The sequence below is a fragment of the Limanda limanda genome, chromosome 12 (genome assembly GCF_963576545.1).
Source record: "Limanda limanda chromosome 12, fLimLim1.1, whole genome shotgun sequence".
Lineage (NCBI taxonomy): Eukaryota > Metazoa > Chordata > Actinopteri > Pleuronectiformes > Pleuronectidae > Limanda > Limanda limanda.
The window spans coordinates 10,533,961-10,547,891 of record NC_083647.1 but is presented as its reverse complement, the minus strand read 5'-3'; the positions used below and the strand labels follow the sequence as shown (position 1 = coordinate 10,547,891).

The 13,931-nt window shown below is 41.1% G+C and overlaps 1 protein-coding gene across 1 annotated transcript; it reads right to left on the bottom strand.

Annotated features, from left to right (window-relative positions):
- Positions 1-8,884: 8,884 nt before the first annotated feature.
- cln8 (CLN8 transmembrane ER and ERGIC protein) lies at positions 8,885-13,130 on the bottom strand. The gene is made up of 2 exons (XM_061082502.1): positions 12,571-13,130; positions 8,885-12,125 (listed from the first exon to the last, which is right to left on the bottom strand). The coding sequence occupies exons 1-2, from the start codon at positions 13,111-13,113 to the stop codon at positions 11,799-11,801; spliced, it is 870 nt and encodes a 289-aa protein (XP_060938485.1). The 5' UTR covers positions 13,114-13,130; the 3' UTR covers positions 8,885-11,798.
- Positions 13,131-13,931: the final 801 nt, after the last annotated feature.

Sequence of the window (13,931 nt, the reverse complement as noted above, 5' to 3'; positions counted from 1 at the left end):
GGCAACAATGGCCCTTTTTCAGCTTTGCTCTGAAACCAGTCTGCAAATTCCTTCAATCCCCCCTGCACATGTAATTTGTCTGATTTTCGTCTTTTTTACTTTCTAGTTGGAGAAAACTAAACTAAATGCACCTTTGCACAAATTACATCCTTCAAGGTGTGGTGTGATTTCAGGTGTGGTGTGCAACCTTCTAAGCATCTGGCTCACCCCATGGTGGTGACCAGCTCAGTAAAAGCACTCCCTACATTTGTAGCAACCTGTCTGTATTGCAGAGCTGTTCATTGTGATCACTATGGAAAGAAATGTGAGTCAGTACTGCGTATTTTAGACATGCACTGAAGTCCGGACATTTTCCTAAGGTGGCTGTATGTGCGAATGTAAATGTCGAAGTCAGTTGCTTTTCTTGTCAGCCCCCTCTTAAAATGTCTGTCCAAGTGAGCTCATGTGAGAATACAGCAGGAAAATTATTGTAAAGCGAGTGTGCAAGTTTTTGACTTCTCTAACACACGACAGCCGCAAAACTGAGAGGATAAAAATAAGAGGTGCCAGGAAATGTCAACAAAGATTTCAACTTGGAGGAGAAAGAGATTCATGAGATGTTTTGCCAAGTTGCAGGGACGGTAAGAAACTTGTATGTCTTTCCCACTGCATGCTCAACTCAGGCACCAGAGTTCACGTCTGAATGGTGATTACGTTACCTGTTGTTGTTAACAGATCTCACCAGGACAATCCTCATATGCTTTCTTCATATGATCCTAAATTTCCCTCGGGATCAATAAAGTATCCATCTCTATGTGAAAAGTCCCTCTCCGGACCCAATTTCACGCATATTTTCCGGAGTTCACTTCTGAAAAAGGCTTGTGAATCCTCACAGAAAACATTCTACATACTTCCCTTATGATATCTCTTCTAATCTGAGTTTGAATAAAAAGGTTCTGGATAACAGTCTAATCTGAGAGCAATGATAAAGGACGAAGCAGACGACACCAGAGAGGTAAAACCAGCCCTGCTGTTTATGACAGACTCAGCTGAGCATGTCATTACATGCTGGGAAGGCTGAGCTGTGCTCGGCAGACAGGAAAACAGTCATCTGGGCCTGCCGCTGTAATGCAGACAATTTGTTCACCTGTGTATTCTTAATAACCAATGTGACAGAACAGACAATGACAAGATCAGAACCATGTTGGCAGTATGTTTAGTACTTACAGTATGTATGGTGCTCCATGGTGTGGAGTATAAACTGCTACCTAGGTTCAGTCGTGGACCTTAAATATTAACTGCAAGATTCTTGAGACTTCCACGTATTTGAAAAACGCATGTCCCACATACAGCTACAGGAGTATTTGTTTATTATGGTTCTTTATATTTTTAGTATCCTTTAAACCTGTTTAACAATGCCAGAGCAACATAATTTTTCTCTAAATATATAATAATTCACAAATGATAACATCATCTAAATAAACAGAAAATTAATAATCATAATAACATTATTTGTCAAAACTTTCAATATGGACATCAAAGTGCTTTACAACAGATCTTAATACAAAAAAGAAATCAAGGAATGGTTGAATTTGCAGTGAGGGTGGGACAGCATATGACACCCAGAGAGAATGTTAATATTTGTCCATACATTAAATCACAGTTTTTCATCCTAGTAAAAAAGAAAAAAAAAATCGAACAATACTGATCAGCATTTCTTTTTTACAGCAAGCAGCAATTTGTAAGAAATTAATTGTGTGAGTTGCTCACAGATTTTTGTGCCAAACACCCTGGTTTGATAAGGGCTTCTGATTCCCCTGGAGAGTTTTTTGTAGCACACTTAATGACAAGCGGAATTCCACACACGGCTGAAACCCATAAACAAAAGCCTGGAGGAAAGTGTGGTGAAAGAGAGGGAGAGAGAGAGAGAGAGAGAGAGAGACTTGTAGTCTGCTGTGAACCTCTGTCTTTGGCTTCTGAGTTCTTTGGCTGACTCTCGTTGTGAGCGTTGTGTCCAAATCTTCTCCTTCCACCAGGCTTACAGTAATCAGGCATCGACTGAAAACAGCATATCCCAGGCTTACAAAGAGTGAACGGACAGGCTTAACAATGTGCTGAAATGTATTTGTGAGGAATTTCAGGGAAGGACAGGGCAGTGCCCTGCTGCATACTAAAAAGGAGTAAAGGTACCTCGTTCTAGTCTCTTCATATTCAGCAGGAACGAGTTGAAAAATAACAGCATTAACGCTGATTGTTCCACTATCACATCATAATGTATTGTGTAACATACAGAAATCAAACCCCTATCCTTAGCATCAGTAAAACACTCTGAGTATCTGAGCTAAATACCTTTAAAAATGTATTGTTCTTGGTTCTTTGTTGTGTCAATTCGACATAGATCTATCTGATGTTCTACTCTGCCAGGTAGCAGAGCCTGTACTCTGGATATTAGGGGTGTAATGGTACATGTATGTGAAGCCAAAATTTTCGGTATGGGCCTTTTGGTTTGCCCATAGAATGAGTTACGTGCTGAACTTATTTGTGTGGGTCTCAGATTCTGATGGACAACTTTAGTGAAGGACCGGATGTACTGTAGGCTCGTAGTCATAGCGACCGCAGACAAACAGGAGTGTGAAGACCCTTGCTCATCATTTAAGTCTGCTGTGTGGGAACATTTCCGTTTCACAGTCACTGTAATGACGACGGACAAAAACAAGTGGATCGTACAAAAGCCAACATTGCGTAACTGCCATCGGATATGTAGCTGTTAGCACATCGAACATGCCAACTCGTTTGAAACGGCTTCATCAGAGTGATGTTCCACTAACATTGGTGGGACAAGGAAAAAATTAGATTCATGCAAACCCAGCTCCCTGAGGCATTAAATCTGCTGCTTGCAAATAATTAAAACTGTGTCAAAGCTATAATGAGCGACATAGGTGTCAAAAAAGATGAAATACATGATTATCATACACTTAATACAATAACTGAGCAGTTTAAGTACAGTTAATTTTCTTCATGCTGCACCTTAATGCATATTATTTTACTATTACTAAACGTACCAAACCGTGACCTCAACAACGAGGTACGTACCGAACCATGCTTTTTGTGTACCTTTACACCCCTACTGGATATCAACTCAAAAAGCTCTGCAGTTCATATAAGATCAACACAGCAACCTTCACAATATCACAGTATCTGGGCCAAACCGCCTCGACAACATACCACACTTCACCAGGCTCCCTGACCTCAAAAGGGGTGGGGACGCTAACAGGCACAAGATAGTTGACTTTTAAATATGAGAATCCTGACTCCAGGCAAGTAGACATTACTTTTAGGATCAGCAAAAGTCAAACTGGAAGCATATTCCCAGACACAGATATCACAATCAATCACAGATTAGCAAACAATCTCCCTAATTGGTACCTCTACTTTTGTTCTTATAGCAGCAAAACTTGTGTAATGCACCACATCCCCCTACTCAGCGTAACATAACCTGCCCTCAGCGAACACACTGAACAATCAACCAAGCTAGAAAAGCAGACGATGAGTCTAGTATTGGCTATCAGGTAGCAGTTATAATTATAGGTCTGATGGGTGTGGATTTTAGAAAATACATATTGTCAGAAGGTCTGCAGAGTTTTTTCTGATGTTTTTCTGAGAAAAAAGTCAGGTTTATAAGCCAAATGTGGTAAATGCTAAGCGACATAAATGATGGCGTCCATCACAGTACAGCTGTTAATAAACATGTTCTTAAGTCTGGATATATTCCTCCATTGTTGATGTGCTGTTAGCAAAAGCACATGATTTGTCATGATGTCAATCAAAATTACCATTTTCCTGTAGTTGTGAACGCGTCTGACCCAGACAATATCCTGCTGCGTTCTTCATGTAAAAGGTAAAACAGACATGAACTCAAGAAAATTTTCGGAAAATTGGGTCTGGACATTTTCCAGAGTCCACGTCTGAGAAGGGCTTAAGTGGTATGGTGGTTATGATGCATCACACAACATATGAAAGCTGTATGACTTTTTTACATTACAATTATCTTTACACTGATCTTAGCTTGTGAGGCAGCGTCTGTTTTCAGTTAAAGAGACAAACTAGTGAAACGTGTCTGTTTGGGACTCACAGGACCAAATGAAAGACTAGGGCTGCATAATATTTTAAATGTGGTGTCCATTTAAAAACAGAGGCCGCCGCAGTCTTGGCTGTCACTCCTAATTGGTCTCCACCCACCCACCGAGCCACACCAAAGCTTTGAGAGCCCAACGTGTCAGCAGAAGAACACTACATAGTGTTTGGTGAGGAATGGATAAGCGGCCTGCTCCAAAGAGCTTTTGTTGACTGGCTGGATTTAAGCTCTGAAGGAATTTTAAGATGAACAGAGCAACTCATTCAGATTACAATCAAGATCACTGGAAACCAAGATGCTGTTAATCGTCAGCGTACTGGTCATTGCACAGACTTCAAGTGTGGAGACAATGCTACGACTTTACTTATCCTTGCCTGCCGTATCTCAATTCACAAAGCGTAACACCAACACAGGAATTTGAATAGAAGGATTTGTTGATGCCTACCACACTTTACTTTGCATAATTGATGAATAAGTTCAATTCCAGCTGGAAATTGATCTGACACACGTTCCCGGCTGCGAAACAAGTCTGTGGTATGCGAGCAATTTCTCACATCCACCTGCAGAAGAGCAGTGGCCTTCTTTCCCAGCTGTTGCAGAATTGTGTTGCTAATCCACGGCTTATCTCAGCGGATGGCCGGTGGGGTGGTGGATGGACGGTGACTCCATAACTGGGTCTCTAAAAATGAATGGTATGCTCCTCCGCTCAGCCACTGTGTACTCAGGCAGCTTAGTCACGGTAAACAAAGGGCATTTCCATGAGCCGCAACTGGAAAAACGTAGTGTTACTGATTTGTCGCAATTACTTTTGCAATCAGCAGGTTTCTCCGCTAAATGACTGTACATCTGTGTTAACAATGACATTGACAAAATATTCTGCAGTTTCAGTCTATACCAAGTTTTTGTGCTGATGACAAAAGGGTTGATAGGATGTTAAACACTGTCCCTTAAAGCGTTACACGTTAAATACCTTTAACAGTGAACATGCCTTTCACCAAAACACTTTTCCCCCCCAGAGGTTCCCCGAGAGCATTCTCAGTCAAAGCAGCTGTGGTTTGAAGAGGACAACGTGTCGCACATAAAGAGCCCAGTGTCTACATGGCTCACCTGCATGCTTTCATTGGGAAGCTGTGTGATTTTTTAGGAAGGAAAATCTGATCTGTGCTCCACTGACAGCTTCCCTCAGGTGTTGTTACAGCAGCTCCGGGTATTAAGCATCTGTATTTGCAGCCAGGCCACTGTGGTTATTTGCTAAACAAATGAACAGTGGAGACTTTGTGTACATACATGTGTGTGTGACAGCAGACAATGCAAATGTAGACCAAACTACTCTTTGTACTCAAACCTAAATAGCTAAGCTTTTAAACTCTTTGGAGGTGCTTTGGTGTTTTTCTGCAAAGAGGCGACTACTAAGGTAAATTGTTTAATTACTTACCTCTGCCTGGAGGTTATGTTTTCACCTCTGTCTGTTTGTTTGTTGGTTGGTTTGCATGTTTGTAAGCAAGATTACACAAAATCTACATGACAGATTACCACAAAATTTAGTGGAAGGATGTGGTACAGGTCAGGGGAGAACTGAAGAAAACTTTGGTGCAGGTCTGGATCAAGGAGCGGCTCCATGAACATTTTTACACTACAAATAAAAATCAAGTGAATTTAAAAGTGTATTTATAAGAGGACTTCTCGGCCTAGAACTCTACTAAGAGCCTTCCAAGTTAAATGAAGGGTTTACTACCTGTTTGCACTGATCTTCCAGTTGACTGGAGCTGTGCGGCCTTTTCACTGAGGAATGCTATGCATGACTACTTGAATTTGTAGATGGGATAACTGCTGCAGCTCAGAAGCACTTCCTCACCCATAAGTGAGTTCATGCAAGTGTGTAGAGCAGCTGAAATTCTTAAATTTTTTCAGGAATATGTTTTCCATATGAATGAAGTTGTGGTTATAGTCAAGATGACAAACTTGACATGCTTTTAAATCCCTGTTATAAAAGGCAAAAGGCCATATTACACCTGCATAGACATCCTTGAAGAGGGACAGTGGGTTCAGAAAAGTATGAGGTTTTTATAATTTTCATCCATAGCAATAACAAAAGCCAAACTTTTATCATCATATATCTTATGTATGGTGCAAACATTATCAGTTTTGTTCAATGTTTTGCTGTGTATCAAGTGTTTGTCACTTTGCTCATGAAGAAGAGTTTGAAACCACAACATTCACTTTAACTTAGATATAATAATGTGATATTTATCATGATAACTATCGATATAGACTGATGTGAAAGTTTTTATCTTGAAATAATGTTTGCCAATATCCCCCAGCCCTGACTATCATGATGTTAACGACAGAGTCAACCCCTGAGGAAACGTGTAAGTATCCTGTTCAGTCTTCAACACAGGAGAGGTTGAACTGGGACATTTTAACTCCATACAGTTTAATTCTGTGTTCATAGAAATAAAAGCATGGTTTAATAAAAGCAGTGGCTGTCTGTGTGGTGGCAGGTATTCCAGCTCGTTGGCAACCTGACAGTGAGGCTGAGGCGCCACGTTATAGCCATGTCCCAACACACTGCTCTCCACAACTACACGCAGGTCACACGTTTCACACACAACACACAACACGTCCAAGTTCGTTTTTATCAATGAGTTAGCCGGCGAATGGCGCCTGTTTGTATTGAGAGCAAACAGCTAGCAGAAAAAGTTAGGATGTGTCCAACTTTCCCAGAAACTTAAAAAGAAAAGTCCTCAACTCACCATTTAATGACTTCTCCCCCCAAACGAATGCTCTTATTCCTTCCTGTAAAACCGTGTAAATGTCAGACCTGACGCATTCCTGACCGTGACACGACTCTGGGAAAAGCAACCACATCCAAACACCCAGTTGTCCTCCGCTGTCCTTCTACTAACTTCTCTGCCTTCGAACCGAGCTGACTCCATCCATGCGAACTACACCTCCTCCTGGCAGCTGATTGGCCGCAGGCTGCACCGAGGGAAGCTCTGATTGGCGGTGCCGGGCATCAGTCAAGCCTCCGACGCCTTCTCCGATGGGACCGGGACCGGAGGAGTTCCTCGGTGCTCACGTGACGTGTGAGGTGTCCCCCCCCCCACCTACCCCAAACCCCCCTCGAAAACAGCTGTCCGGAGACTGATGTTGTGTTCACGTGTAGTGGAAGTGAGTGTGTGTTCGTGTTAGTGTGTGTGTGTGTGAGAAAAAGCGAGTAAGCGACAGGGGTGTAAATCCTTTACTTTAAAATAATGGGTCGACTGGTTTGCACTGATTTCCCAATGGAGCTGTGCAGGCTTTTCACTGCTGTATTCTGAAGCTCCATCGGGACAATAGTGTGTATATACATATATAGTAGCCTATATGTCACGTAGACAGGGTTTGCGTCTCCATATGTGTGTTAAATCTCTACTTTGTCTGGGTCCGAACCTCCTTATATACAGTCTATGGTCCGAACTCATGGGTAAGTTTGACAGGCTGTCATGTTGGCAGGACTTCAACCACCTATTCATTGCACAATATCTAATAATATATAAATTTAAAAACTAAAATGAACCATAACCATTTCAAATTAAAAAAAAAATAATAATAATAAATTAAATTAAATAAAAAAATTAAATTAAATTAAGTTTTTAAAAAAATTGCGCGCGCACATTCTGCGCAGAAGCCCATTGCGCAGAAATTGCGCGCAGGTTTTTTTTTTTTTTTAATTACATTTTTATTTTTTTTATTTTTAATTAATTTAAATTTACACAGTGTAATATATTTTGCAATTAATAGGTGATTGAAATCCTGCCAAATTTAAGAGTTCAGTATATTGCCGGCACGAAGATAAGAAAGATTGGGAATGAACCCGGGACTTTCGAATTGAAGAACGACCACTCTACCCACTAGCCCAAACCGCCAGTTGGACAAATTGAAGATGGACAAATTATCGTGTGTGTTTGCGTCCGTGTCATTCCATGCTGCTTTTTATACACACTTCAGAAAAAATATTTTCTACTTTACTACCTTACTTAAAAGTTATTTTTATATTTTTGGATTTTAGATACTGGAGGATTTAACATGCTTTAAAATCCTATTGTTAGAGAATAACCCAGTAGTTTCCAAACTTGTCTTCTGACTCCTTACAAGAATCACAGTCTGCTGCTGCTGGTTTCCATGTGATGTCCTGAGGCTGCTCCCTGCTGGCTGCTGGGTTCCTCTGCTGCTCTTGCTTGGTTTGTGCAGCTTGTGATTAACTAAAGCTGTCCATAAAAGAAAATCAATATCTTTCAAGGGCAATTTGATGTACAACCAGCAACCAGTGCACGACAAACCAATATATACAATGTAAATAAAACACAATATAAAAACCCTATAGACTAAGTAGCAGGGGAAAATTAGCTTTTAATAAATTAATTGATGTCAACAGAAAATTAGCCGTCAACTATTTAGATATTCTAGAAACATTTCATTCTACTTTTAATTTCCTGTTGTGTTTCTAATTATTAAGAATGTTGGTGACATTTCCTTGATAAATGTGTGGAGGTTTTATTACCTCTGCTAAGGAGGTTATGTTTTGACCTCTGATTTGTCAGTCAACATGTAATAAACTACTGGACCAATAACCACAAAACTTGGTAGAAGGAAGCTGCATGGATCAGAGATGAACCTGTACGGCTCTGTTGAGCTCTACTGAGTGCCAGTCTAGTGAATGAATCTGGAATCCTCTTAAAAAATGATTTCTTTGGGGAAAAATACACTTAAATTCATTTTTTTCTCATATTACTTGGTTTTATTGAATGTTACCCAAAAAAGGAAAATAACTCATATTCAACAGTTTACTTAATAAAACCAACAAGCCTGTTAAAACCACTGTGTTTGTGCTTTGGAGTAGATAGACCATGAAGTGGAAAAAAATTGTGTCAAACTCATGTGTAGTTAAACCAAAACCCATAATGCATATTTTCTGCCACCTACAGGCAGATGAACAACCATGAAACATTCAAGTATGAACAAAGCCTACGGAAACAATTCTGTTTGAGAGTAAACTGTATGCATCTCAAACTAAAAAACAAACAGGATGTTGAATGTTATGGAGCTTATACCACCACCAACCCATCCCATTATATTACAGAGAGTGCAGAGTGTAAATAGAATATTGTCTGTTGGTCATTTTTAGGCTCACACATATGGTAAGATATCAAATGATTATTTCACATGTGTATAACGGATGTGATGACAATATTTCAAAAAAATGCTACAAATTTAGCTCGTTTTGTAACACTGTAAAATACATGAGGGCTTATTAAAGTAATTAGTTATGAGGTAAAGTAATAATACAGATACAGGCAACATGCTGAGAAATGTGACAGATGGTAGAAAGATCTGAAAGTTTGACATTTAAATGCTAATTTTCTGTGACATACACATCAAACACTCAAGGCCAAGAACAATGATTACATTGTGCAGAAAAATAAAAGACACGTTTTGAAACATTGATGCGGTTGAGTTGGAATAAGCACAAACTATATCCAAACTAACTATTATTGTCAGTGTGAAACCTGGAACAAGCATACTTTCATGGTTATTCTGCATCAATACTGCTTCTATTTTGTCACATTACATCTCCATTCTGAACAATAGAGCCTTTATGGAGGGAACCGGTCCTGATTTTTCTTCCACCCGTAAAGAAGATTCGTTAAAGGCTTTTTCTCTCATGGCCACAATAAATAGTTCACTCTGAATGAGAATAATGATTTGACTCATGTCATTATCCACTTAGTATTCACTAGCGCTAATGAATAACCTTCAGAACCTAATGCTAAATATCTGTTGTAAAAGCCCGGAAGACAAAGACCACATTCTTGACGTGACTTTAAGGCAGAGTCGTTTGATGACTACTGAGAAGGAGCATAACCTCTCCTCTCATGTCATGTCTCCCCCGAGCTGACAACGTGTTACTACTGGTCGTCTTTCACTGAAAGCCTAACAGGACTCAACTATAAACAGCAGCTAACCAGAAGCAGCTGTGGCTGCAAAGAGATTAACAGTGGAACACCTCCTCAAACACGACAGGATGTAAATCTCAAAAAACTGTCAGTGTACAGTAGCTTCAAACGGTCAGACAACACTAACATTTCTCCTGCACAATAAGTCAAATCAGTTAACTCTGTGGGTGGATTTTTCTTTCGAGTAACCAGGATTAACATTTTTCAAAGTTTGTACTTTTGAATAGCTCTTGCTAGATTTGCTATCTTATATATTTGCCCTTCATTTGCCCTACTGTGAATCAACCGTTCTTAAACTGGTAGAATGGATCTTTCACAATCCAGTGTTTGAAGGTGACACATTCAAGCAGGGACCCATTCCACTGCCTTACACAACCACACATACCTTTGAAGAGCAAACCAGATGTGAAATAAATTGTCTTTTCTTAAGATTATAAAAAAACTAAAACCTACATGAAAACTGTCAGAAAGTAAAACCTGATGGGAGGCAATGTTTATCTAGGTGGGTTTCAGATCAGGGACTAAAAGCAACACAATGTAAGAATTGCTAGTGGTTACACTCAAGATCCCCTTCCAGTGAAAGAGATGAGAAACGCTTCTATCAGTGTCGTAAACACAAGTTGACAGAATGCGCAGACCAATTAAAACCATTATTTTAACGTAGTTTTACCACCGCTGTCGCTTATTCTCTTTCTCACATAAACAAACTGACTTAATTTTTCTTAAACAGGGTTCATACACATTTTGACCAATGGATTTCCATGACTTTTCCATGACTTTTCAATAACTTTAAACCAAATTTCCATGACCGAACATTTTGTGAAATCTCGGTGTATACACTAAAAAGTGACAAAATGTAGTATTCAAACTAACAATGAGAATTCCAAGGCATACAGTATACCTTAAATTACACAAACCCAAGTATGCCTGCCTATATTTTGAGCGTATTTCTTTAAAAGCATATGAATTATTTAAAACTCAGCGTAAATGAACTAGGGATGGGCATTTGATTAAATTGTCTTAATCGATCGTCTATTAATTATGCCCATCCCTAAAATGAACGACATGAAAATATGAATATAACCAATTTCCATGACTTTTCCAAAACTTTTGGAAGATTATTTTTTTCCATGACTTTTCCAGGCCTGGAAAAACACATTTTAAAATTCCATGACTTTTCCAGGTTTTCCATGACTGTACGAACCCTGCTTAAAGCATTTTTAACTGTCCTCTGCAGGCAAGCAGGATTTCAGATGTTTGTCTTCACCAACGGCCAAAAGAGCCAGTTAGCCTCAAAGGTTATTTATCCAGAGACCTCCAGATCATTAACAGGGTCAGCATCTGTCCTGCATGCTTTTGTCTTTCAGCCGATCTTGAGTCTGGTTTCGGTTTCTTACACCGTCAGTTTCTCTTATGTCCTAAAGCCTGCTGCAATTGTTTCTGCATGACAAACCAGAGTTACATTCCAGGCGATGCGGGAGAGACGCTACGCTCCAAATTTTAAGACTGTACATGATTTCAAAGCTGTTTTATAAACTATATTGTGTTGGTTTAAAAATAACGGGTCTTGAAAATATCCATATTACTATCCTCATGTTAAAAGTAACTTCAAACATCCATCCTAAAAGAGTAACAAGTAAAATCCAACATGGATTCGGTCAGATAAGAAAGGACCTCCTCAGTTGCCCTCAGCTGGCATGAGGTTTGATGGAAACCCCAGACTGGCCGTCTGCAGCCCTGTTTAAGGTAGCTGGCTTGTTGTCAAAGTTCCAGTCCACAGGCTTGAGCAGCTGCATGGTCTTCTTGTGCGTCCAGATGGGGTTGATGATGAGCGTGAGCAAAGCAAGGCCAGTGAAGAAAAGCAGGAGCTGGGGCAGGGCCACGTGGGTGATCATCTCCCCCCAGTGGGTGAAGGTTACCCACCAGAGGTGGTAGGTGAGCACCATGCGACAGTGGAACATGTGGATCATCACCCACTGGTTTGCTCTCCAGATCTGGGAGCGTGCCCAGCCGGCCTGTTTAGGTGAAAGAAACCCAGAAAAGTACATTTTTATACATCAACTTTTTTTAATGTACCTTGGATCTGTGTGGCGTATGTGTTTACGGTCAAAGGTTTCAGGAGAAAGTGTAAAGGTTCAAATACTGATTCCGTCCTTCTTTAATTTAAACTTCCTCTATTGAGGGAGGCTAAAGTCTATTTCTGACAGGACCAGTCATGAGGTGCACAGGAAGAGGAAGTGAAACCTGATAAAATCTTGTAATTTATAGGGTAGTTGACCAAAATCAATAAGGCAAAGATGATAAATTAATAGTATCAGATGCAACTACAGCCTTAAGATGCTGGTATGGTACCTGCACTTGTAATAGAAACATTAGGTACAGGCAAATGCTCAGAATCGAAAAATGTGCAAGATATGTACGGAGCAAAATTAGGAAGACAATGTGATCTAAGGCCCCTACCTTCAGTAACATCCAGGATATACAGGTGAACGGCGTGCTTATCTCCAGCAGCAGCGTGACCATCGGCAGGTAGTGGCCAAGGGAGTCCCACACCACCGCCCCTGCATACCCTGACAGGGCGAAGAAATGGTGTGTCGCCAGTGGGAGGTCGAATGACCTGAACGCCACACTGGAGGCGTGTAGTGCAAAATTCTCAAACATGAAGAACCCCGTGGCTGTGAGGACGTTAAACCACGACCAGTCCTCCTGTCCTCTCACTTTGTCTCTGGTCAAATTGGAGTCCGCGGTCAGCGCCCAGACACCGGCCACGGTGCTCTGGATGCCGAACGCCGCCCGGGTGGCTGCAAGGTTCCAGAAGACCTTCTCCTTGGCGAGGAGGGAATTGTAGGTGCGGGACAGAGCCAGGGACAGGAGGTGACAGAGGAGGAAGGCTGCTGCATAGAAGCTGAATCCCAGGCCGATGAGCTGGAGGCGAAGGTCCCACTGGAAGTACTCCGCACTGGGCTGGGAGAGCAGAGGGCCGGGCTGCGGGTCTGGATCCATGATGGTGATGGTGGGGAGGGGGGGGCACTGGAGCTCTCAGGGGAATTGAGTGGGGGGGTGGGGTGGGGGGCTCAGCTGCGGGTGGGTCTGTGAGCAGATGGTAGCACGTGCATGGCGTGCGGGTCACGTGCACGAACTGAAGAAGACACAACACATCATACACTGAACATGAATAGAACACAACACTATGAGAGCAAACAACTAGCTTAGCTATGCTACATGTTTAACTCTGTTTGATTTAAGAACAACCCCTTTCACAGCTGTGCAGCATCCATGAACACATATTTTGCCGTAACATCAGTTGTACTAATAAAACCAGCCAATCTACAACAATTACAAGTAAAGAGACCAACTTGTATCATTTAATAACACGATGGGTCAAGGTAAAGTTCACTGAGTTGTTAGCACATTAGCACAAACAACACACACGAGCGTGAAGCTGACTGACAGCTCCAGAAAATACCCGGAAGTCAGAAGAAGCGAGATCTCCACTCACCGAACACTAGCGAGCTTCTGTGGGCTTCATTCTGAACAGAGACGATTCCCCTGAACTTGTCCGAGCAGAGAGAGGAAGACACAAACACAAATCACATCATACGACTTCAATTTGGTCATGTGACCTCCGAACAGGAAGTCACTCCTCTGTTCAACTTCCCGGAACTCCCATTGGTCCACACTGGAAGGAATCATAATGCTATTGGTTCTCGACTGTCCCTTTAAATATCATTTCACTCCAGTTCTGCAGGAACATAGACTGTTTATAGAAGTGCAGGAATGAGGGCGAAGTCAGTTATTGCATTTGGAATAACATGATTATT

Coding starts and splice junctions, on each gene's coding strand:
- cln8 (XM_061082502.1), bottom strand. CDS start 13,113: ATGGATCCAGACCCGCAGCCCGGCCCTCTGCTCTCCCAGCCCAGTGCG. Junction 12,126..12,570: donor TATCCTGGATGTTACTGAAG/GTAGGGGCCTTA, acceptor TCACCTAAACAG/GCCGGCTGGGCACGCTCCCA.